We start from the raw sequence: 24,289 nt of genomic DNA, 5'->3' as shown, positions 1-24,289 counted from the left end.
TTGAATATAAATCAACATTAATTATAGAAGCATGCTTTACAGCCTTATTATGAGCTACTATAATGAGCTCTTGTTATTATAATTTATAAGGACATTGTCCCACTTTATTACAGTAGTGCTTTTGCTAGGTGACTAGTTCATAAGGTGTGTGCAAGTAGCCTAGGGGTGGTGGGGAATGAGGTGGCAACGTCTGGGAATGGTGAAGGCGATTCTAGAGTTGATGCCTGAGTATTTCCACGTCTCAGATTTGATGATGGCGTAGAAGCATTCCTCTGAAACTTGCGACAGAGGCTCGCAGCATTTTGGAGACACAGGAACGGTCAAGTCTCTGGCTGGTTTGGCACAGTGACGAAGAACATGTGTGAGCATTCTATCTGGACTGAACTTGCCACACACGCCATAGCCATCAGCTTCTGCCCCAGCCATGGCCACAATCACTAGAAGTAACACCAAGTAAACCAACTTCTTCATCCTCTCTGATTTAATTTCTTCAGCTCGAACAAGGAAGATATATGTGTATGTGATTGATATTGTGTTTCACAGCTTCTGCTATATATATAGGCAGTAGCAGCACTTTGGAATGAACGAGCCTTCTTCCCAAAGTCTTAATCCTCTGGCTTTGCAAGTTGGGATCTAAGTTTATTGATTTCCATGGAGAAACAAGTTATCAAGCCCGCGGATTCTTTAATTTTGTCTGCAGCTGTCAGATCTTTTTGTTTGTTTAAAAGCTCTCAGGACTTGCACAGAATATAATGATTAGCACATGGATAGTCAGAACCTGGAGTTTTATAACTATTATTATGAATAAAAGTTAAAAACAATATGAGTTCATTAATTTAATAATTCTATCACCGACTTATTTGGTCAATGGATTCGACATTAATAAAAAAAAAAAAAAGCCTTTGAGTCTGCTTTTATGAAGTCAAATTCTGGGGCTCATGCATAGCTAATTAATTACAATATTTTTCTTCTCAGCGAACGTACGTACATCCAGTATATTATATAAGGTACGTGCTCGTGCTTGAATTGCATAGCCACTCAATCAAATTATTGAAAAAGATGTAAGAATAGGATTGAAATATTCCAGAGACAATTAAAGCGTATTCTCTAGCTACAGTCATATCTCTCTTATTTGCATGGAAGAATATTAATTAGTGTAAGTTTTTAACTACTTATTATGCTCTAATAAAAATATGATGCGTGATTTAAATGAAAAATCCTCTTAATTAAAAAATTTCATAATCTATTTTGATCTATTTAATATTAATACAATTAAAAAATTCATACATTTTTCCTTTCAATTTTTGAATGAATAGTTGTAACTTAATAAAGAAGACCAAATATATCTATTCACCCTGAGAGACCTCAATATAATTGGGAGAAATTGAGTCATTTTCCGTACTTAATTCAAATACCATTGGTTTGCATAGATTATTCTTCTACTAAGGTACCTTAATTATGAAATAACTTCTTAATAAATTGTTAAATCATGGGATATATTCAATTATAGATTTTGAACCATGTATAAAAATTAATAATGTCTATTTTTTTAAAAAAAATCATGTCATGTCGAATTTTACCATCCCATATATGTTTGCTATATATATTATAATTCATAATTTTTTTCTTGGAATAGATAAGTAAATTTGATAAAGGAGGTCAATATTTAACGGGTTCTTTGGTTCACTCCTTAAAATATATCAAATGCATGTCAACTTTACATTTTTAAATATATATATATATATATATAAGTTGACATCAATTATTCCTATGATGAGTATCAGCTAATTTATCAAGTTGGGATAGTGAAAATAACTCAATTCATTTTTTAATATACTTATTTGTTAGTATTATCAAATTATATTGCAACATTATCGGGCCAAATCATGATTAGTTCTCCTAACGTATGATTATTTTTATCCATAAAAATTTTAAACTGTGATCTTATACGGTGAATTAAACCTTTCACATAATTTTAACCATTGCTGGCCAATAACTCATTTATCTATCCACAAAAACGAACCTGGTTTTTTAATATAGCTAGTCGTTTATCTCAAAGTGAAAGATATGTGAATCGAATTCGAACAAGTAACGCTAGCTAATTGTGTAAATTACCAAGTGGTTTATCATAATCAAGAGAAGAACAATTTACTTATATAAAACTTATTACATATATTTGAGATTAAATTAAAGCATAAACGTAGCAAATTAACCAATTCAAACTCATACGAATCCGCCATTCTTGACAGTTTGAACGATACACATGCACTCGGTCGACTCCAAATCTACAGTGAAACGTGTTTAACAATCTTATTATGAGCCTCTATAATGAGCTCTTAGTAAGGACAGAGTCACACTTATTACAATAGCTGGGTGCGTGACTAGTTTATGAGATGCGTGTGTAAGTAGTCTAGGGATGGTGGGGAATGAGGTGGCAACGTCTGGGAATGGTGAAGGCGATTCTAGGGTTGATGCCTGAGTATTTCCACGTGTCAGATTTGATGATGGCGTAGAAGCATTCCTCTGAAACTTGCGACAGAGGCTCGCAACATTTTGGAGACACAGGAACGGTCAAGTCTCTGGCTGGTTTGGAACAGTGACGAAGAACATGTGTGAGCATTCTATCTGGACTGAACTTGCCACACACGCCATAGCCATCAGCTTCTGCCCCAGCAATGGCCCCAATCACGAGAAGCAACACTAAGTAAACCAACTTTGTCATCCTGCTGGTTGAGTTTCCTCTGATTGCTTCAACTTGAACAAGGATGCTGTATATATGTGCATGTGATTGATTAGGTTTCACAGCTCCTGCTATATAAACAGTCAGTAGCAGCACTTTGGAATGAACAAAACTTGCTCTCAAAGTCTTAAACCGTTGGGCAGAATGAGCACATGGATATAGCCAGAAGCTGGAGCTCTAGGTTGTTGACAGCTCCTAGTTATTGTGAAAACTAGATGAGTTGATTATTTTATTTTATTCTTTCACTTACGTAATCCTTCGTCAATGGGTTCATCATTATTTATTCAACAAATCACTTTTGAATTTCAATAACTACAGCCGCAACATGCTAGCTAATTAATGCTCATGCTTGCGGCTTCTAGGAAACTCACATAATCACAGATCGAGTTCAATCATTAATTGTTTCTCTAATTTGTATATTCTCCATACCATAATACTCCTCCCACCTTAAATTATAAGATATTTTTAAATAAAATATTACATATCAATAAATTTTATTAAATACACTTAACAATCTTATTTTTTCAAAATAAAAATATAAACTTTTAAAAATACTCACCATTTAATATATTGAAAAAAGAAGTGATGAAAATTAACTATAGAGAGAGAAAGGTTAATATTGAAATTGAAGCATTTAATGAAACCTTAATCTACTGAAAGTGTATTATATTTTGAAATGAAAAAACTCCTTCAAAAGTGCCATATAATTTAGGATGAAATGAATATAAAATATCTTTAAAAGTCTTATTTAATCTAAAATATAAAATATTGGATAAATTCTATGATTGTTTTTCTAACTATATACTCTTATTTAATTCATTATTTTTTTAAAAAATGTATTAAAATTTCAATTTTCATTATCAAGACATTTATATGAGACATTTAATAAGGGTATAGTTGAAAACATGAATTTTTTTTAAGAAATTAAAGTTTCAACTAATATTTTTTTAAAATTAAAAATTAATTACTAATGTGTTATATTATGGTCCAGAGGGAGTAATATGCTTAACATTTTCTCTTGTATGTATAGGAAGGTGGAACTTTTTTTTTTCCCTAGCCCACCTGTGCCAACATAACTAGCTAGGGACGAAAGTGATGGTAATTTTAGGTTTTGGTTGACATAAAATTAATCAATAATATGAGTTTCATGAAATTTATAGGGGGGAAAAAGGATGTTGATATGTGCATTTTATAATGTTGATTTGTATATAATCCCATAATTAAGTTTATTAGGACTCATTATAATTAACATGGAAAACTATAGATATATAATTATCAATATAGTAAATATTTTTAAAAAATAATACACACTAACACTCACAGTAATCTAATTATATCTATAATTAACCAATTCAACAGGCAGTCTGGTTCGTTTTTTAAATTATACTCATAAGTATAATATGATTCACCCCAAACCTTAAGGACTCATTAATTATACTTTGTATAATTTGCATATTTTTACATTACACATATTGTAATAGTCATCAATCAACTTGTTATCAATATATCAATAGTTAATGATCACTAAGAAAAGAATGTTAGGCGGGAAAACTATACCACAACATTAGGACTCATAATAATAATGCATCCCTATTTGAGAATCAGTGGCTTCATACCACGACATTCTACTCAATCTTTTACCAATGAAAATCCTTTAATTTATAGATAGTTTTTTTTTTTTGGGGTGATATCTAGAGCTATCAGTATGGGCTGGCTGAGGCACCAAAGCCCATAAATCCTTGTACTCAAATTCTTGATCATTTCCCTCAAGCATGTAAGGCTTTAATTGATAAGGTTCAAGGTTGAGTGCAGGCACGAATCCAGAAAAGAACATATTGGGGGGGGGGAATGAGAAATGCTTAAAATATATTGGGGTGCTAATATTAATTTTTACTTTTTTAACAAGTAAAATAAAAAAAATTCTAAAAATTTTTCAAGGACCAATCAAATTGGGGAGGGGGGGAGCACCCCCCGTGCCCCCTACATTCGTCCCTAGTTGAATGTAAATACCTTCATAATTTATTACAAATTTAAGTTTTGAATTGTGATAGTGCATATATAAAATCTAAAAGATCATAAAGAATTATATAAAGGACCGTCTCAAGATTTAAAATCTAGCAAAAGGGATTACTTCCTTACAATATAGTGGACAAATCTTCAAACCCCCTTTGGAAGGGGTGCCAGCATTTAGTATATGATTATATCTTAAATAAGATTGTCTTTGATAGAAAAATATGTGTGAGCGATAAAAAAAGATCTAAATTCTAACTAAAATAATAGAAGTACTAATATAAATACAAAAAAATAAAATATAAATGATACAGATGCAAATTATCATCATCCAAAATATAAATATTCTCTCTTTACAATTAGCTGCATTAAAACAAAAAAAAAAAAAGCAAAGCAACATTTTCAACATAACCAAACAATCAAGCATAACAAAAATATCACAATCAGATAGAGCAATTCTATCTTCAACTTAGAAACTCAATTATATCCCCCTAGATACGAATATCACAATTGGGTATAGTAGCAAAAACTAACCTATAGTCCAACAAGTTTTGTCAGGGCTAACCTGAGCTTATTTTTCATGACTTATCAAGATTGGACCTAAAAACTAATTTATACTAAAACAATCTCACGGTTTTCAAAGCCCAGCAATTGGTAAAATATTATAGGAAAAATTAATTATTTAATTTTTAGTTTTAACTTAGTTATACCTCAATCTCTAAATTTTAACTCGTTATAAATTAATTCTTATAATTTTAACTTAGTTATAACTTAATTTTTAAACTTTAATTGTTGCAACTCAGTCCTAATAATTTTAATCATTTAAAATATTGACCTTATATTTTTAAACTAAAATTATAAATATTAAAATTATGTTAATATTTAGGATTTATATTTTAAATTATTAAAATTTTTAATCTTTATAAGGACTATAAAGATTAAAATATGGTAAAAAAATAAAGATTAAAATAGTTCAAATGAATATTTACCACTGCCCATTTCTTGATGGCTCCAAGCTCTGCCCATTACAATTATTTAATTCATCTTTATGCTCGCGCCAAACCATCAATTAAAATAAAAATAAAAATAATTAAGGTATAATTTGCAGTTTGAACAAAATGCTCGTGCCGAATTCAAATCAAGCCGTGACCTTGGTCATTTGGTCATTCCATGGCTAGATCTAGACCCTCTCATTAATCCATGGCCCGCAAAAATTATTTGTGCTCTTTTATCTTTACTGATTTTTCCAAATTCTAATTAATAATTGTATCGTGTTCTTCCTCAAATATTATTTGTATCAATTCAGCTGTAGAAAAATAGTCAATATAATTCAGGATTAATATTTTAAATTATTAAAACTTTCAATCTTTATGAAGATAATAAAGATTAAAATTTAAAAATAGTTTAATTTTTATAATTTTTTTTTAAATATAAGGGTCAATACTTTAAATGATTAAAACTATAGAGACTACATTGCAAGTATCAAATTTTGAAGATTAAATTACAATCGAATCAAAATTATAAGAATAGAGTAATAATGAATAAATGTTTAAAAATTGACTTATAACTAAATCAAAATTATAGAATTAAATGATTAATTTTTTTAATATCATATCTCAACAAGCATATTGAAGGCCTAGCCTATGTTGACTCTAATGATATTTTTTTTGGGTTGAGGGACTAAAATGCCCCTCAATTAAACTAAAAGAGTCAAGATTACTCTTAAAGTCAAAAAAGGGTCATTTATATAGCCCTTAATCATTAGGGTTTTTGATTTTATCATCTTACCGTCTATTCCGTCAAAATTTGCCATTAGTGGAGCCCACATTTAATTTTTTTAATATTTTTAGTGGGTTACACCATTTTTTTTATAGGGTTAAGGGTCTAAAATGTCTCTCAACTAAGCAGAAAGGGTCAAGATTACCCCTAAAGTCAATAAAGGGTTATTTATATCTTTTAACTGCTAATATTTTGTATTCTATTACCTTGCTGTCTATTCTATCAAATTTTGTTGTATGTATGTCAAAAGTATATGTGTCAAAGTCCCACATTGACTAAAAGAAGGAATCTCCTAGTGTATATATACTAAGGAATGAAGTGGACTAGTAAAATGGGCTTGGAAGAGAAGTGGCCTCGCGCACATGAGACAGGCCAACTCAGGGCAATCGCAGTTGAAATCAGCCGATTCGCCCCCCCTGCGCGCGAGTTCAAGAAGCACTGGGTTCCTTTTACTGGGTTATTTTTCCAAAAATGGTTAAATAAATAATTATTTTTGCTTACCCGAAAAACCCCTGATTTAGCTGTTTTCAATTTGAACTTGAGGCTTTGGCAGTTTTTGGACATTAAACCTCTTCTGGAAACCAAATTCTGTGCGTTAATGTTTTGTCTGCCAAACGTCTCCAGATCAAATGCTGAACGTTTTTGAATTAACGGACGTGCGCGTTTTTGCTGTTTAAGGCGTGTAATTGAAGCATTAATCCATGAACGTTCATTGTTTAATGTGTGTATAACCGAAGCATTAACCGGTAATTATAACCCAACATTTGTGTCTCCTTCCTTGGCCTATAAATAGACATGGGTGCGGACAGAACAGTGTGCCAGCATTCTCATCCTCTCCTCCTTCTGTCTTCTATTCGTTTGTTCTTATTTTTAGTCTCCGCTATTCTGTTCCCTTGCTCCGCCGTAGGAAGTGCTCGTTTAATCCTGGGGAACTGCCAGTCCGCCGTCCAGGTGTACCAGAATAGTTTTTAAGGACAATGTCCTTCCGAGCATGACTCAAGCAATTAGAAGCTCGCTGTTCGCATCTGCATCTGCTGTGTACAACAATCTTAAGAACTAATCAACCTAATGGCGACCGACGGTGCTGAGAATGTCACTCTTGAAGGTGTGCCCAGTGGTTCGGCTAGAGGTTAGTTCGTCCTTGCCGCTGTTGCCGTCCCCCTACCGAGGCCATTCCTGGACATATCGAAGATAGAAGTCTTTGATGGCCAAAACTTCAAACGCTGGCAGGAACGTGTCTTCACCGTTCTTAACATGCATGGTGTGGCCACTACTCTTGCTCAATTTGAGCCTCCTGCTGATACTGATCAAGCCCAAAGAGTTGCATGGACTCATGCAAAAAGGTATACCGACACACTATTATTAGCACTTTATCTAATGATTTGTTCGATGTCTACTGTGTCTACAAGGAAGCTTGTAAGATATGGGAGTCCTTGGTGATAAAGTACACTGCTGAGGATGCCGGCAAACAAAAATTCATTGTGGGCAACTACTACAAATAGGAGATGACCAAGAACAAGGATGTCAAGGCGCAAATCAATGAATATCATAAGCTGCTGGAGGAGCTTCGTGCTGAAAACATCAACCTTCCAAACGAGTTTGTTGCTGGGATACTGATTGAGAAGCTGCCAGAATCATGGTCTGACTACAAACAGCAGTTGAAACACAAACAAAAGCAGCTGTCCTTGATTGACTTGATCACTCACATCATCATCGAAGATACCAACCGCAAGGCAATACGTGCAGCTCGAACCAGAGAAATGACATCCAAAGCCAACCTGGTGGAGACAAAGCCTCACAACAAGAGGTATGATTCTAAAACTAAAGACAAGAAGAATAGAAAAACTGATTACAAACCTAATGCTTCTAACCCTTCTTTCAAAAAGAAAGGAGACTGTTTTGTCTGTGGTAAAGCAGGACACTATGCAGCACAGTGTAAGAAGAGAGCAAACTGTGATAAGCCTCGGAAGCTAAATGTAAATTTGGTACAACGCGATGGTGACAATGATGATGACATCATTGATGCAGTGGTGTCACAAGCTCTCTTGATTTCTGATGTGAAGAAATGGGTGGTAGACTCTGGGGCTACCAGGCACATATGTGCTAGCCAAGAGATGTTCACTACTTATAATCCTGTAAAGGAAGGGGAAGACCATGTTTACCTTACTGATTCCTGAACTGCTAAAGTTCAAGGAAAAGGAAAAGTGGTCTTAAAGCTCACATCGGGAAAGACTCTGGCTCTGAACGATGTTCTGCATGTGCCTGAAGTTAGAGCTAACTTAGTGTCAGTTACTCTTTTAGGGAAAGCTGGGGTTAAAGTGTCATTTGAATCTGACAAGATTGTAATGACAAAAAAAAATGTGTTTGTAGGCAAAGGGTATTGTAATCAGGGATTGTTTGTTTTGAATGTTGATGAAATGAACAAAACTGAATCTTCTAAGTATATGCTTGTTTATATGGTTGATTCTTTTGATCTGTGGCATGCTAGACTAGGTCACGCTAGTAAAGGTTATATAAATAGGATGTGACAACTTGGACTACTTTCTGAAATTAAAAACAATAATTTTGGAAAATGTGAAGTATGTGCAGAAACTAAACAAAGTAAAAAACCTCATTTTTCTAATCAAAGAGAATATGAATTACTATCTTTAATTCACACAGATTTAGGTGACTTAAAACAAACCATGACTAGAGGTGGTAAAAAATATTATATCACTTTTATTGATGATTTTTCAAGATATACTAAAGTATACTTGTTAAGAAACAAAGATGAAGCTTTTGAAAAATTTCTTTTATATAAAGCAGAGGTTGAGAATTAGTTAAATAAAAGAATTAAAAGGGTTAGATCGGATAGAGGAAGAGAATATGTTTTGTTAAATGATTTTCGTGAAAAAGAAGGAATTATACATGAGATAACACCTCCCTATTCTCCTGAGTCTAATGGGGTTGCAGAAAGAAAAAATAGAACATTAAAAGGAAATGATGAATGCTTTGCTTGTGAGTTCTTCTGCCCCTGATAACTTGTGGGGTGAAGCTATTTTGTCTGCATGTTTTTTACAAAATAGGATACCTCATAAGAAAATAAAGAAAACACCTTATGAGTTATGGAAAGGGTTTACCCCAAATTTAAAATATTTAAAAGTGTGGGGGTGTCTTGCAAAAGTTTCATTACCTAACCCTAAAAAGAGAAAAATTGGTTCTAAAACTTCTGATTGTATGTTTATTGGGTATGCTGAACAAAGTACAGCATATCATTTTTTAGTTTTAAAAAGTGATATTTTAGACCAAAATACAATTGTAGAGACTAAGGATGCTGAATTTTTTGAACATATTTTTCCCTTAAAAATTAAGCATGTTTCTAAACCTGTTGAGGATTCAGAGTTTGAACAAAACTTAAATGAGAATTTGATTTTAAGGAGAAGTAAAAGGCAAAGGAAAGAAACAAGTTTTGGAGATGATTTTTGCACTTATCTAATACAAGATGAACCGTTAAATTTTTATGAAGTTATTTCTTCTCTTGATGCCAAATTTTGGAAAGAAGCAATTGAAATGAAAATTGATTCTTTAAGGAAAAATAAAACTTGGGTTTTATCATATTTGCCCCAAGGAGCTAAGGCTATTAGGTGTAAATGGATTTTTAAGAAAAAATATTTTTCAAACGGTTCAATTGATAAGTATAAAGCAAGGCTTGTAGCCAAGGGTTTTACTCAAAAAGAAAATATAGATTATTTTGACACATTTTCTCCTGTGACTAGAATCTCTTCTATAAGAGTTCTTATTGCTTTGGCTTCAATTTACAAACTTTTTGTTTACCAAATAGATGTTAAAACTGCTTTTTTGAATGGTGATTTAGAAGAAGAAATTTATTATTGAAACGTCGAGGGGAATGGGACTTAAGCCTGTTTGAAATAAACGGTGATGGCAACCCGACCTTTGTGATTGGAGATCCCATGAAGAAAGTTCAATGGGTAAGAATAAGTCACTTGTTAGTTCTGCTAGCACTGAATTTGTCCCTTCTTATGGCTTGAGAAAGTGCTAGAATGCATTGAACGGAGGCTGAGCGAAAGCTCTTAATGTTTTCATAGTCCTTACGGATGGTGTATTCATTGCAGATACACTTGATGAAAACACCTATACAAATGTGGAGTGGGGCCGCTCCTATGAGATCGTGGCAAAATCTCTAGAGCATTTGTTAAAACCAGGCGTGTGCATGGCCGATAATGTGCAAAACCATTGTTAATAGTAGAGACTGTGGGGGTATAATCCGATTAATAAGACCTCTAGCACACGTTCAAGATCTGTTGGTTCAATAACAAAGTTACACCAACTTTTCTGTGTGCTAAGTTTTATTAGTCTAGGTTTGATTCAAGTCGACAGACACCAAATTCAAAGTGATTATCCTCCGTGTGAATAAACACAGACGAACATAGATCATTTTGACACATGTGGGGGATTGTTGTATGTGTGTCACAAGTGTATGTGTCAAAGTCCCACATTGACTAAAAAAAGGAATCTCTTAGTGTATATATACTAAGGAATGAAGTGGGCTAGTAAAATGGGCTTGGAAGAGAAGTGGCCTCACGTATATGAGACAGGCCAACTCAGGGCAATCGCAGTTGAAATCAGCCGATTCGCCCCCCTTGCGCGTGAGTTCAAGAGGCACTGGGTTCCTTTTACTGGGTTATTTTTCCAAAAATGGTTAAATAAATAATTATTTTTGCTTACCTGAAAAAACCTCTGATTTAGCTGTTTTCAATTTGAACTTGAGGCTTTGGCAATTTTTGGACATTAAACCTCTTCTAGAAACTGAATTCTATGCATTAATGTTTTATCTGCCAAACGTCTCCAGATTGAACGCTGAACGTTTTCGGATTAATGGACGTGCACGTTTTTGCTGTTTAAGGCGTGTAACTGAAGCATTAATCCATGAACATTTGTTGTTTAATGTGTGTATAACCGAAGCATTAACCAGTAATTATAACCCAACGTTTGTGTCTCCTTCCTCGGCCTATAAATAGACATGGGTATGGACAGAATAGTGTGCCAGCGTTCTCGTCCTCTCCTCCCTCTGTCTTCTGTTGGTCTGTTCTTATTTTTAGTCTCCGCTATTCTGTTCCCTTGCTCCACTGCAAGAAGTGCTCGTTTAATCCTGGGGAACTGCCGGTCCGCCGTCCAGGAGTACCAGAATAATTCTTAAGGACAATGTCCTTCCGGGCATGACTCAAGCAATTAGAAGCTCGCTGTTCGTGTTTGCATCTGCTGTCTACAACAAATTTCACCTTTAGTAGGCCCACATTTAATTTTTTTAATGTTTTTAGTAGGTCACTGTTTTTTTTTTATATTTTTAGTAGGTCTCCTCAAGGCTCAAGCCACCCTTTCGATCGAGTCTCTTTTTATACTTGTAAAAATTTAAACTTCATGCCACAACTCTCTAATGGCTCCAAACCTGATTTTTTTACCATAATTCATGATCTTGCCCTCAAATCTACCATTGTTAAATGGTGCTAGAACTCCACCAAACCATTGCAAGAGCATGCTTCTAATGCACTCTTCAGCCTGACCATTCATGACGATAACAAGACTGCAATTGACATGTTGGATGCTTTGCTGCCACTACTCTACTTACTTCAATCCAAGAACGAACGAACGAACGAGAGAGGGAAAGGGGGGAGGAGAGAGGGAGAAGAGAAAAGGGTATTTTTTAAAATTATAAAAAAAAATTTAACACATGATGTCAGGGTAATGTAATTGAAAGCCTTAACAATTGAGGGATATAAGTAATCCTTTTTTAATTTTAGGGGTGATCTTGACTTTTTTGGTTTAGTTGAGGGCATTTTATACTCTTTAACCTCCAAAAATATAATAAAAAATATTAAGTGAGTCCCACTATTATATTTTATATTTAAAAAATTTATGTGGGTCTCACTAATGAATAATTAACACCAAGGGCACTGAGGAAGCAAAATTCAGAGGTTAAGAGATAAAATTAATCTCAAATTGAGTTTATAATTATTTATAAATTTTTGTGTAAAATTTGAGAATAAAAATATTCTTTAACCTTTTTCTCTTTTTTCTTTTTTGGCCAACAGCAATAGTATTATACCTGAAGCGAAGAGCAAAACAACGAGAGAGTCCTCAAAGCCAAAAGGAAAACAAAGCTAAAAGAAGGCAAGAAAAGGTTGACAAAGGAACAAAGTCACCCAACATCCAACCCAGAAATTGGAGAAGCACGCATGTGAGGACAAGTCATAGCCCCTGCCATCCTTAGTTAGAAGAGGAGATAAAATAAGTACTTTTTCTGATCTTATTTATAAATTATTTTTATAAATTTGATCAATATTAATATAATAAAAGTATAAGAAACAAAAATAAGTGAAATTTCAAACATAACCTTTAAGTAAAAAGTAAAAAATAATTTAATTATATAATATTATTTTTTTTATTTTTCTCTTTCTTACTTTTAAAAGATAATTTGGTGTTTTTCATTTGAAACAATTTCATCAACAAATAACTTATAAAATATATCAGATTATATTTTTAGAAAGTAATTTATATACTAGAGTAGAGAAGTAATGGTGAAGTCACCCATCCTACTAGAATCATATCCTTGAGACAAGTAGCTGTAATTAAGAGGAGGCTGTTTGAAATTATTTTTATTTTATTATTTTAAAAATTAATTTTTTTATAAAATATGTTTTGAGAATAAAAAAATTAACAATAATCTTAAAACATCTAAAAATTATTTTTATTTTTATTTTCTTTAAAATAATAATTTATTTTTTTATTTTTTAAAATATTTTAAAAATATGTTATTAAATAAATTTTTTTATTATTTTATTACGACGAATAGAAAACTAAGTCACAGAGTCCTGAATCAGCCCCACGCTTACCTTCGTGGGAGACAAAGGTGATAGAAAACCCAACTCTGGTCGATCTCTTAGTAAAAACACCGATATCACTAGTTACTAACCTATGTATGAGGAAGAGCCATCGCATCACACTTGGACTCTGCTTTGAGATTCTGTGCTTGTCCTTACTACACTCACCCAATGCATGTCTCCAGGTGTCCTCGCCATATGCTCTCAATACATTCAGTGGCTGTGAGGAGTTTATACAATCAGATTCAGCATTCACTCAATCCTCCTCTCTCTGTTTTTTTTTTTTTTAATCCACGTTGTTAAGATGCATCTCTAACTGCCTTCCACATTTGGCGCCATCATGCATTGGGTGATCTTCCTTCCTTCTCGTGATATTTTCAGAGCTTCTTAAACCTTCATCTTGTCCGCCATTTACATTGCTGTGCTCTGTTCTTCTTCTCCAGTGATGAGCCGGTGGAGTATTCTTTACAGTATATTTACAGCCTCCTAGCAATCAAGGACTTGTAATCGTATGTTAACGGTTCTCCATCACCTTGCCTGGAATCAACCACAAGAGTTTAGAGAGAAACAGAGCACTAAAGTGGGAACTGAAGTGATATTTACACATTTGAAGAAACAATAAATGAACCAAGATCAGATGATGCCAAAGCGATAAATCGTCGGCACTATCTCCGTCCTTCAATTCCATTTTCTTACTCTTGCTATCCTATTCCACTTTCACTATATGTTCTCCAGAATCGGCAACATCTAACAACGTTCATATTAAAAGAAAAAATTAAAAAGAAGAAATCACCAAAAAGAAGAACATAAAAGATAGAATAAGAAAGGCAATCAAGCACGCAGGAAAAAAAAAAAGACTCGTTTCAAAGTTTTGGTTGCAACAAGTTCCTTAAAACTGTTGATTTGATTGAAAGCATAGATTTAACCACATCGGTACAGGCACCTTGCTACATGCATGCATGGGATCCAAATCCTCGGACTCTAGTGTTTCTTTCTCTTCTCGTCGCATTACTTGTTCAAGGCTTGATCTCATCAATTTATATCACACGATAGGTAGAATCATCACGAGTCCATTATCACAGAATAGATGTTGACGTACAATAAATGGGAGCTAAACTACTGATGAAATCATTTTGTCAAAAAAACCAAGTCGTGTTTGCATCGATGAATCGTTCTCGAGTTGAGGCGGATGACTAAAAAGTGAGAGGAACTCACTCTGAAGGATTTCACTATGGACGTTGTCTGTCTGATTTCTCCCGATGTTCCAAATAAAAAGACGCTGTCGTGAAGATATTGTCTGGAGTCATGGTGAAGATGAAAATGTGCATTAAAAGCGATCGAGGAGTCGTCGTGCATACAGAAATTCATTGGAAGAATTATGATAAAAATCATGATCACCAGAAACTTTCAATTTATACAAACAAGCAAGAATCTGTATATGTATGTGAAGGTGGTTTACGAGAAAGCAGAAAGTGGTGGCTTTCGTTGTTATGGTTTGTGAGGCAGTGGAAGAATTTCCAACGATCGTGAGTCCCGATTCTTCCGGATGCTCCAATGACCGATTTTCCCGGTCACCCGGTCGTGTTTAACACAGGCCCTATAATGCTATATGTAAGCTCACGCCTATATCATTCTTCTCTCTTTTCCTACGAATCTGCCTTTGTCCGAACAATCTGTTATTCCCGCGTACTACCCGTTTGGATTATTTTCCTTTTCGTTACATTCTCGACTTCGTCTTTTGGGGGTACGTTTATACCCTTTTTGTTCTCTCTGTGTTCTTGTTAAATTAAAATCTTTCATACCCTTCCTTCCTTGATGTCGACACTCAAACGTTAGTTTTTATTTCTTCTCTCTCCCTCCGTTTTTTTTTTTTTGGTACAGAAACTCAAACGTTGTTAAAGGGCATCTGTCTTAGGACTTGTGGTCGATAAATTTGTTTGCTTTTTGACAGTTGCAGTTGCAGTTTCTCATTTAAGGAATTAATCATTGGCCTCTTGTTCTCTTCATTTCTTACGGTGGCTTTAATGCTAGATGTTATATCAGCTTCTAGCTCTGTGCTTTTCATTTTCTTTGTTAATTCTGGTTCTGGGCGGTCTTATTTGTGTTTTCTTTTGCTGCTTGCTTATGCTCACCAGGTGTTTGTTTTTATTTCTAAACGAACGCTGACGCTATTGCTACGAACGATATAAGCTCTGATTTTGGAAGGGCTAGTTGGAGGCGTATTATTTGCAGGATGGGCAGGGTGAAGCTGAAAATAAAGAGGCTGGAGAGCACTAATGGGCGTCAGGCAACCTACGCTAAAAGGAAGAATGGAATTATGAAAAAGGCTTCGGAATTATCTATACTGTGCGATATAGATATTATACTTCTCATGTTCTCACCGTCTGGGAAGCCAGCACTCTGCAGAGGGAGGCGTAGGTATGTCACTAATGTCTGGATATTGATATCAATATATAGTATAAAATCTATAATAAACTGCATTATTATTAGTCATAAATAGCACGATTCCAATTTAGTTAGTATAGATGTTCAACTTTTTGTCAATAACCGTTTTGATTAATTAGTTCAAAGTGTATAGTGAAGAAGAAAAAAAGTTAACTGTTCTTCTTCAACCCATGAGTCTTTATGGTCAAATGCCGTGATGGCTGTTCACTCCAAGATCAAGGAAGCATTGTTTAAAATTAAAACATCTGTACGACCTGCATTTTGACATCATCACCATGATAACAATTATGTATATTTGTTTTCGGTGTAAGATAGAGTTTTTATTTTTCTCAGAGGTCTATTTTTAAGTGTTTGTCTTTACTTAACAGTTGCTCCTTAAGCTGCTGTATCACTCATCCTCATGAGTCTTGAGTCTAAGAAGTTCGTTACCACATTATTGCATTCCAAACTTATTCCTTTATACTTCCCTGGTGGTTTGGGGTTGATAAATATGATATATTGTCTAGTTTTGTATTTCTTTATACCTTTGTTCTTTTATGTTTAACAAAGGTATTTTGTTATTATTTACACAATTTCCTTTATAATTTCTGCCCCCTCCCAAAATCTTTTATTTGTTGATTCAACTTGTTTCTAAGTGCATCTAAATACTCTTGGTCAAAAGTGAAAAAGAAAAAAAAAATCTAAATACTCTTATACGCTGTCCTTGATATTTTTTAAGCTATCAGTAGGCTTGGACTATGTCGTTTGCCTTTTTAAAAACACCATTACGATTCTTTCCCTGATTATATCCCTTCTTTGGTGACTGTAGTAACATAGAGGAGGTTATTGCAAAGTTTGCTCAACAAACTCCACAGGAAAGGGCAAAAAGGTATAATTAAAATTTTTCCACGTTCTACAAATTATTATGCCTTTTTATCTAAGTTGTACGAGATTGTGATTAATGTTTCGAATTGGATGGGAACAGGAAGTTGGAGAGTCTTGAAGTAAGTTGTTTCTTACAACTCATTCTCCCTGAAAAAAATACACATTTATCCCCTTGTTTTGAAACAGTACAAGATTATGATTGATGCCTTATTGTGATACTCTACTAGCAATCCGCTTTTTATTTGAGTTTAGGCACTGAAGAAAACATTTAAGAAGTTAGACCACGATGTAAACATACAAGAATTTCTGGGTACAAGGTATTACATGCTGACACTAATTAATCGATTTAACTTTTCGGTCAAAACGTTGAGATACTGAAATACTCTTTTTGTTCATTGTCACAGTGGTCAAACTATTGAGGTACATCAGTCGAACCATGTAAAATTTTCCTCATTCCATTCATATCAGACCTTTCACTCAAGTGCTTCGTGCAGGACCTAAAAAATGATGCCACGCTATTACAAACTCGAATATCTGAAATACATACAAGATTAAGGTAGATTAATTATTTGGTTCAACTTTTAAGTTCCTTACCTATATTTTAATGTGCTTGCTTTATAGCTGCCTTTTATTCTTTCAAATTTTATATATTTTTGCATTCTGCAGCCATTGGACTGAACCTGATAAAATCAACAGCGTGGAACAATTAGAACAGATGGAAAATTCTCTCAGGGGGTCAATTAATCAACTTCGATTGCGTAAGGTATGCCTCTTTTTTATTTTGTTCCTGCTCTTCGCAAGGAATATTTTCATGATTCACTTGAGCATCAAGGTTCTGGAACTAGTTGCTAATTCATCCATAATAAGCAAGCCTACCCATTTTTTCTCCTCGTTTACAATATTCTTAACACTTGTCTAGGAAACGCGTGCCTTCTTGGGTTGCAGACAGGATTTGATATCCCAATTAGATATTTTCCTTGATAAGAAAATAAGAGAATGGATACAATGTCACACCTGGTAGTAATAATGAGAGATCATATCACTTCTAAGAGCTAGAGTAAGAAAAGGCAATAACCAAATCGAGTAGAAGCATAGAATCACATTGATACTTTGAGATCTTGATTCTATACCATTTCTCAAACGTTTCTCCAATTTCTCCAATCTAGCAGGAAAATATACAAAAGCAACAACTTGAATCATTGCAATGCAGTAACCAGGTAAAAAGTTCAACTGGTATTTAAAATGTTTTTAACGTCACATATCCTTTTTGTTTTTGATAACTTTAAATACACATTTCTATAGTGTGGAAAAGCAAGAGATGACTAAAAACGCTTTATCTTCCAGTTCAATGAGTTGCATACTCCCTTCAGGATGAGTGCTGATCAGCATCTCCAACCTCTATCATGGATTGCCAACAATGACGGCCAACATATGGTTTTACCTGATGATTCATACTTGCTTCTTCACAAGTAAGCATTTTTCCTGAAATAAACCTATTCTTCAAATTTCTTCAATAATCTTCATTGAATTGATTGGACTTAAATACATTTTTAGGTTATTTGGGAGAAGCAGCATATATTGCCAGGATAATAAGCAAGTGTTATTGTAGCATTGAAGTCTGATTGTTAACAAAATTCAGAATCATAAACAATGAATTGGTTAAATAGAATTTGTAAACATGTTCAATTAGTGTATGCATTCATATTAATTGACTCACAATAGGTAAACATGTCTCCTGATAACACTACAGTAAAAAATTAATCATTCAAATGCCATGGGACCAATAGTATTGTATTCATATGCTATATTTTTGTTTGAATTCAGTGGCATTGCTTTTGAGTTCTTATTAACGGATAAGATAATCTTGCTGAAAAAAGGATGGTTCGTGAAATATTCAATGTCTGGAGGTTGTTGTTTAACTTTATCTTCAATCTATCTGAAAGTATCTCTAGATACCCTTTTGTGAAGAGGGGGACCTCAAGAATCAAGATATTTGCCCAGATTATTTGTAGGTTGAAAACCCAGAAACTGGATAATGACCAAGGCTTTAATGCTTGGAACATTATGGGAGAAGAAGATATTAGACTTTCTATGGCTAATTATGTGGCCCTAGATATCAGTGACCTGTCATTTGGATCTTGTTCTTGGTCCCAATAACACTCCTTTATTTTATTTTATTAGTAATCTAACATGAACAAGTAAGATAATCTTATAAACCAAAAACAAAAACCAAAAAATAAGTAAAAAGAAAGAAAAAGAAACCAAACTTAGTGACATTGTCATCGAGCTCAAACAAAAGTATAGCATAGAAATGAAATAGTTTTTTTATTGTAGAATTTTATTTTTATTTGTTTTAGCCAATTACTTAATTTGTAATTATGCTTTATATGATGGAAAAATAAATGTATACTTGATTGGAGATCTATGGGTTGATATTCTGTAAGTGCTAACTCTACTTGTTAAATTGATTTGGCTGCTTCTCAGAGACACAGAGTGCTCCGCAAGCTCCTCTTTTGGGAGTTATGCAAGTTATCTTGGCTCAAGCCCAAAACCAGATCTTTCTAATTCTGGGCAAGAAAGTGGTGTCCTAAGTGACATGACAAGTACTGCTTCTCTGAGACTACAATTAGGCGGGCAGCTTCCGTACCTGCCGTACAATTTCAATCTACTGAGTGATATCAAGTTCCAGCCATCTGCAGAGATCAACCCACTTGAAAACCCCATAGATTATCATCCTAATAAAAGCTTTGAAGCTCCTAGACTTGCTTTCGAATCTAACCACCATGGATGGGATTCCACATCAGGGCCTTGTGCTGTTACCACCATGTTTGACGACTATTTGTATGCCCAGGCAAGTTTCCCTCAAGTAAACTTTGGCTTCTCCTAACAGCACCTCCTCCCCTTTTTCTTCGTTTTATTTCCTGGTATTCCTGTTGCATGACTTCATCGTGAGCTACTGGCCAACTGCAAATGAGTGAATCACCTGAGAGCGATTTCCACCTTGAACAGTGAAATTATTTATTTATTTATTTTTTTTAGCCAAAAACCTTCATTTTAAAAAATGTCAGAAACTGCTCATTGATGATACAAACTAGCTTCTATTCGCAAGTCTCAGCGTTTAAATGTTACTCTCTCTTCATATTCCTCATTAGTTTCTATACTAATGCTTGATTTATAATCGCTCTTCATATCAAAACATGGCGCAGCTGTTTTAGCTCATCTGATTGGACAAATTAGTTACCTTCTGTTAGTTAGTGCTAACTTCTCGGGTCAGCCATGAATAATGATTTTCTATAAATCATGCCATCTTTTACTACAAAATCATGTCTTACGCTTTGTTTGGCAGGGGAATGGGGAGGAAAGGAAGCGAGGGAGGGGTTTTATTTTGCTTCTATTCAGTGTGCCTGAAACTTTCTAATTCTAACTGTGTCTGTTCTACATTTAGTTTCCTTTTACCTCGCCTGATATTTAAAACTTTATAATTCTTGTAGTTTTAACTGTTATCCAGGTGCCACAACGACACTGATTCACTACTCTTTTCGCCCTCCATCTTCCAATGAGGCTGACGGAGAACTTCAGTCATGCTTGATGCTTCATCAGAACTCAACAATAAGCAATAATAGGCTATCTGGATTTTGCTTCCACCTTGTTTTCTTCAGTGAAGGTTATCATGGATGCAGAAAGCATATTTCGTTTCTTCTTGCCCACATGGATGATGAGAGCTGTTTATACCATCACATTATAGGGAAGTAACTGATTCAGAATAACGTGTATTTCATCTTTGTTCGTATCTGTATCGGCTTTTTGTAAGTAAAGAGTGTCAAAGCTTGTTCTTCCTCACATGAACCAGATCTTGTATATTGGAAAACCTGATTGCAATCTCAGACGAACAGAACTTAGGAGAAAACATGTTGCAGAAAGCCACCAAAAATTTAAAAATAAGGAGAAAACAAGATACAGGATGCCCTCTTTTGAACTTATGTATATAAGTATTGATGAAAATTATATCTGATTCCTTTATATTTCTATTTATAATCCGTTGAATTTTCTTAATTTTGGCAGACCACTTGTTCTTCTTTTGGAATAGGAATATATCGGTAGCTCTTTTTCCTGTAAACCTTACTTCCCCCAGTCATATAATATAATACAGTATCAGTCTCTCGAACTTAATTTACAGCTAAATACATGAAATGATCCAGCAATAGCATACTGTGGGATGAGCCAGCATGCCTAATCCATCGTTAACTCTGCAATTTATCTGGCTTTTTAAACAAATGTTGGACCCAGTCACTCAGAATTCAATCAGCGCTCAATATAAATGACAAGGACGGAGAAAAATGCAGCCACTAAGCAGATATTCCAGACAAAAATAGATCTTAAGAATCCGAAGTAGGTGGAAGAGGTTGAACTTTTAACTGTTATTCAAGGCTTGATCTCTAGTTAGGTAAAAGAATAAAGATAGTCCTTGAAACAGTTAAGCTCCGTGAGGATTCTGAGCAGTGTGAGAAGCGCTTTTCTGTTCTTACAATCATTTATTCCTTTCTCTTGCACTGATTTAATATTTATTTACTTTTATATAACGAGATGAGTATGGATTTCGTGAGATGTAAATGAGGAGACAACTTTAGAACTTCTATATAAGGTAAATGGAGTGAATGATAACAAGAGCTTGTACACAGAAGAGAGGACACAGGAACAAGGTAGAAAATTACTACATCTTTTCATTGCAGAAGCAGGAAAATTTACACTTAAATATCTCTAATAGAAGCGAAGACACACTCGGCCAAAGCTGACATAACAAGTAGCACCAAACAAATGCTCCTAACGCCCCCACCAACCCCCACCACCCCCCCCCCCCAAAAAAAAGTGAAAATGTAAAGTAAGAAACTATTCCAATACTCACGGCGGGTGGTATAAATATTCCACCGCTTCCACTTTACTCACTATTTTTTCACCTTTTACCGACATAATCTAAAAAATCCATTGCTTCAAAACTTCCAATAAGAAGGGTTAGAAGGCACCAAAATTTGGTACCTCCACCATGACACAATGATGATGATGATGATGATGATGAAGAGCCCTTTTAAAATAAGCCCTTCTCATAGTAGCTTACTATTTTATACCCTATTATACTACCGAGTCATAACAACACTCGAACAGGAATAAGCAACATAAATATATGTATGTATGTCTAGCGGAATTGGGCACCAGTGAAGGTTTGGCCAAAGAACCAGTTTGGTGGAGCAACATTGTTGGACACCAAAGAGCGGCCATCACTGGTTGTGACCTTGAAGGAGAGGGCTTGGCCATTGAGATAATTGTTGCTTTGCCAGTTCTGGCCCCAGTTTCTTGACATTGGCATCCACCTCGTTCTGGACCCTTTGATGGCCACACTGTGTACATCACCAGCACCACCAACGTTTGTGATGAGCACCAGGTTGAAGTAGGAGTGGCCATTGATTGTGAACCTTATGCCTCCCCTTCTCCTGCAGGGTACCCTACACAAACCAACCCATTGAAAAAGATACAATAAGCTATCAAAAGGGTCAAATTACAGTTTCCAACCACTTGGTTCAAGCAATAAATTTTCAGAGACTTTCACCGACAAAAGATGGCTAATTGTAGAGCTTTGTCTCACTAGGTAGCTGGACAAAGAAATGCAACACCCTAGTTCAACTTGACATGGGGAGTTGGGGACCAGTCCTTTTATTACAAGAGCAGGACCAGAAAGGGCAATAGAGTTTTGATGACTAGCAACTTCAATGGACCAACGTTTTACATTTGTGTTCTGGTTTAACATTCTTATCTTCCATTATTGAGTGAATTAGCAGGCGCTCAATTCTTAAAGAAACTTATTATCTTGTAAGGTAAGGGATCTAAATTGGAAGAAACAAGGCAATTTACCTTCGGTAAGACACAGGAACGATGCCAGCTCTGTATTGGGCAATGCGGAGGAAGACAGGCTGAGAGAGATCAAAATGGTGGAGAGGAGGATTACACCATCCTCCTGCATTATTGGGCAAAGCGTTGTTTGGTGGGCAGAAATTGGTAGCTGTGACCACTATGGAACCTGGAAGACACCACCTTCTGTCATTCACGCACCTGATCTCATAGCATGACCCACAGCTCAGCCCATTGTTGAACAGAGCCGTGCTCAGAGCAGCCGTGTTCGTTCCATACCCTTGGCTGTACAGATTCCCATACCCGCAAGCCCCACCTGTACCATTCATCATCATCATCAACAAGGTTAGCCAAGTGGGTTTGCTCCACAATACTTCAAACACTCACATTTTGAAAGTAAGTGTGTGCTGTTATGTAATAAATCATGCGTCTGGTACAAATGTCAAACACGTATCAGACACTAATTTTGACGCATAAATTGCATACCCATTGTGCCTGATGCGTCACCACCTCCATAGAAGGTGGCATGAGCATTAATCCACCCTCCACCATAGCCATGAGCAGAGGAGAACATGGAGAGAAAACCCATCAAGAGCAACCCAATGAGAGCCATTTTTTTTGCTCCTAAACATACACAAAGAAAGAATAATCAGTCTGAGACTTTCTTCTCAAACATTAGCGAACTCTAATCTGCTAAAAATATGACATTTGGACTTCAAACCATGATGCAGAAAGGGAATTACTTTGACGGTGAAGCGTCAGAGGAAGAAGTTGTTTCTAGAGGGAGAAAAATGAGAAGGAGAGATGAGTGTAGAAAAGTGAAGGGGCTGCGACCGAATTTATAGAGGGAAGGGATAGGTCCTTGTTACTTCAACTGTAACTAACGCATTTAATAACTGTTGGGACGAAACACACTTGTGGCTATGGGGTTATGAGGCTACAAACAGTTCATTAACCGTGAAAAATGAAAGAAGAACCCTGTCTTAAGGTTCAGAATGTGTTCTTGGGGCGAGAAAGCGCGTGGTTTTTGTAGCTTTCAGCTGGAAAATCTGCAAAATCTAAGTGGGTCATCCCTGTTTTTACTCCTGAAGATAAACATAATAACAAGCTGCCAAGTCCACATGCAAGTATGCACCATCGTCCATTTTCTTCTTCCCCCTTTCCAGATTCATTTGCTTTTTCTTTGCTTACGTCTTTTCTTTTTCCACTGGGAATTTTTGGGATCATTCGATGATGTCACTTCATTATAATATTGTTATGTTTATATTATGCAATAATATTATTGTAGTTTACTCTAGATTAATAAATTCGTGTCTTTAAACACTAACCTTTATTTTTACTTATAACCGATTTACTATCTGAGCTAGCTCCGGAGGCTTTAAACAGCTGATTTTTTCATGAAATTCTGATGATCTTCACAGCATTTCATTTAAATTTGACAGTAATATTATGAATGTTAATTATGAAATATGGTTGCAATTTTATGGGATGTCCTTGAATGAGGGACTTGATCATGAAATATGATCAGTACGTAGGTGGTGAGGTTCTAGGAGCTTTCGCTTGTTCATTTTTTGTATTTACAGCCTCCTCGTCAATATGTATATAACTCATTTACACAAAAATGTCTTTTCTTCATCACTCTAATCATGCATCTACTTCATCATTGAGGATT

At 35.0% G+C, this 24,289-nt stretch overlaps 3 protein-coding genes across 10 annotated transcripts; 1 reads left to right on the top strand and 2 right to left on the bottom strand.

Moving 5' to 3' along the window:
• LOC129310390 (uncharacterized) lies at positions 1-539 on the bottom strand. Its single transcript, XM_054952211.1, has one exon. The coding sequence runs from the start codon at positions 469-471 to the stop codon at positions 160-162; it is 312 nt and encodes a 103-aa protein (XP_054808186.1). The 5' UTR covers positions 472-539; the 3' UTR covers positions 1-159.
• Positions 540-14,763: 14,224 nt separating this feature from the next.
• LOC129311098 (agamous-like MADS-box protein AGL30) lies at positions 14,764-20,738 on the top strand. 8 transcript variants are annotated; one of them, XM_054953103.1, is made up of 12 exons: positions 15,019-15,151; positions 15,543-15,825; positions 16,661-16,720; positions 16,817-16,835; positions 16,969-17,033; positions 17,121-17,136; positions 17,211-17,272; positions 17,383-17,479; positions 17,883-17,933; positions 18,061-18,185; positions 19,201-19,567; positions 20,225-20,738. In XM_054953103.1, exons 2-12 carry the CDS (start codon positions 15,641-15,643, stop codon positions 20,240-20,242), a joined length of 1,065 nt encoding a protein of 354 aa, XP_054809078.1. In that variant the 5' UTR covers positions 15,019-15,151; positions 15,543-15,640; the 3' UTR covers positions 20,243-20,738. The 8 variants fall into 8 exon arrangements, with proteins under 8 accessions (XP_054809073.1, XP_054809076.1, XP_054809078.1 ...); XM_054953098.1 differs by lacking the exons at positions 15,019-15,151; positions 20,225-20,738 and adding an exon at positions 14,764-15,018 and having other exon boundaries at positions 19,201-20,195; XM_054953101.1 differs by lacking the exons at positions 15,019-15,151; positions 20,225-20,738 and adding an exon at positions 15,000-15,018 and having other exon boundaries at positions 15,598-15,825; positions 19,201-20,195.
• Positions 20,739-21,327: 589 nt separating this feature from the next.
• LOC129311100 (expansin-A15) lies at positions 21,328-23,564 on the bottom strand. The gene is made up of 4 exons (XM_054953104.1): positions 23,361-23,564; positions 23,104-23,241; positions 22,621-22,933; positions 21,328-22,214 (listed from the first exon to the last, which is right to left on the bottom strand). The coding sequence occupies exons 2-4, from the start codon at positions 23,228-23,230 to the stop codon at positions 21,908-21,910; spliced, it is 747 nt and encodes a 248-aa protein (XP_054809079.1). The 5' UTR covers positions 23,231-23,241; positions 23,361-23,564; the 3' UTR covers positions 21,328-21,907.
• Positions 23,565-24,289: the final 725 nt, after the last annotated feature.

The sequence above is a fragment of the Prosopis cineraria genome, unplaced genomic scaffold, assembly GCF_029017545.1.
Source record: "Prosopis cineraria cultivar Desert tree isolate PC_DT_omini unplaced genomic scaffold, ASM2901754v1 PC5, whole genome shotgun sequence".
Lineage (NCBI taxonomy): Eukaryota > Viridiplantae > Streptophyta > Magnoliopsida > Fabales > Fabaceae > Prosopis > Prosopis cineraria.
Note: the sequence above shows the minus strand (reverse complement) of the source record. Positions and strands in the feature narration are given on the sequence as shown.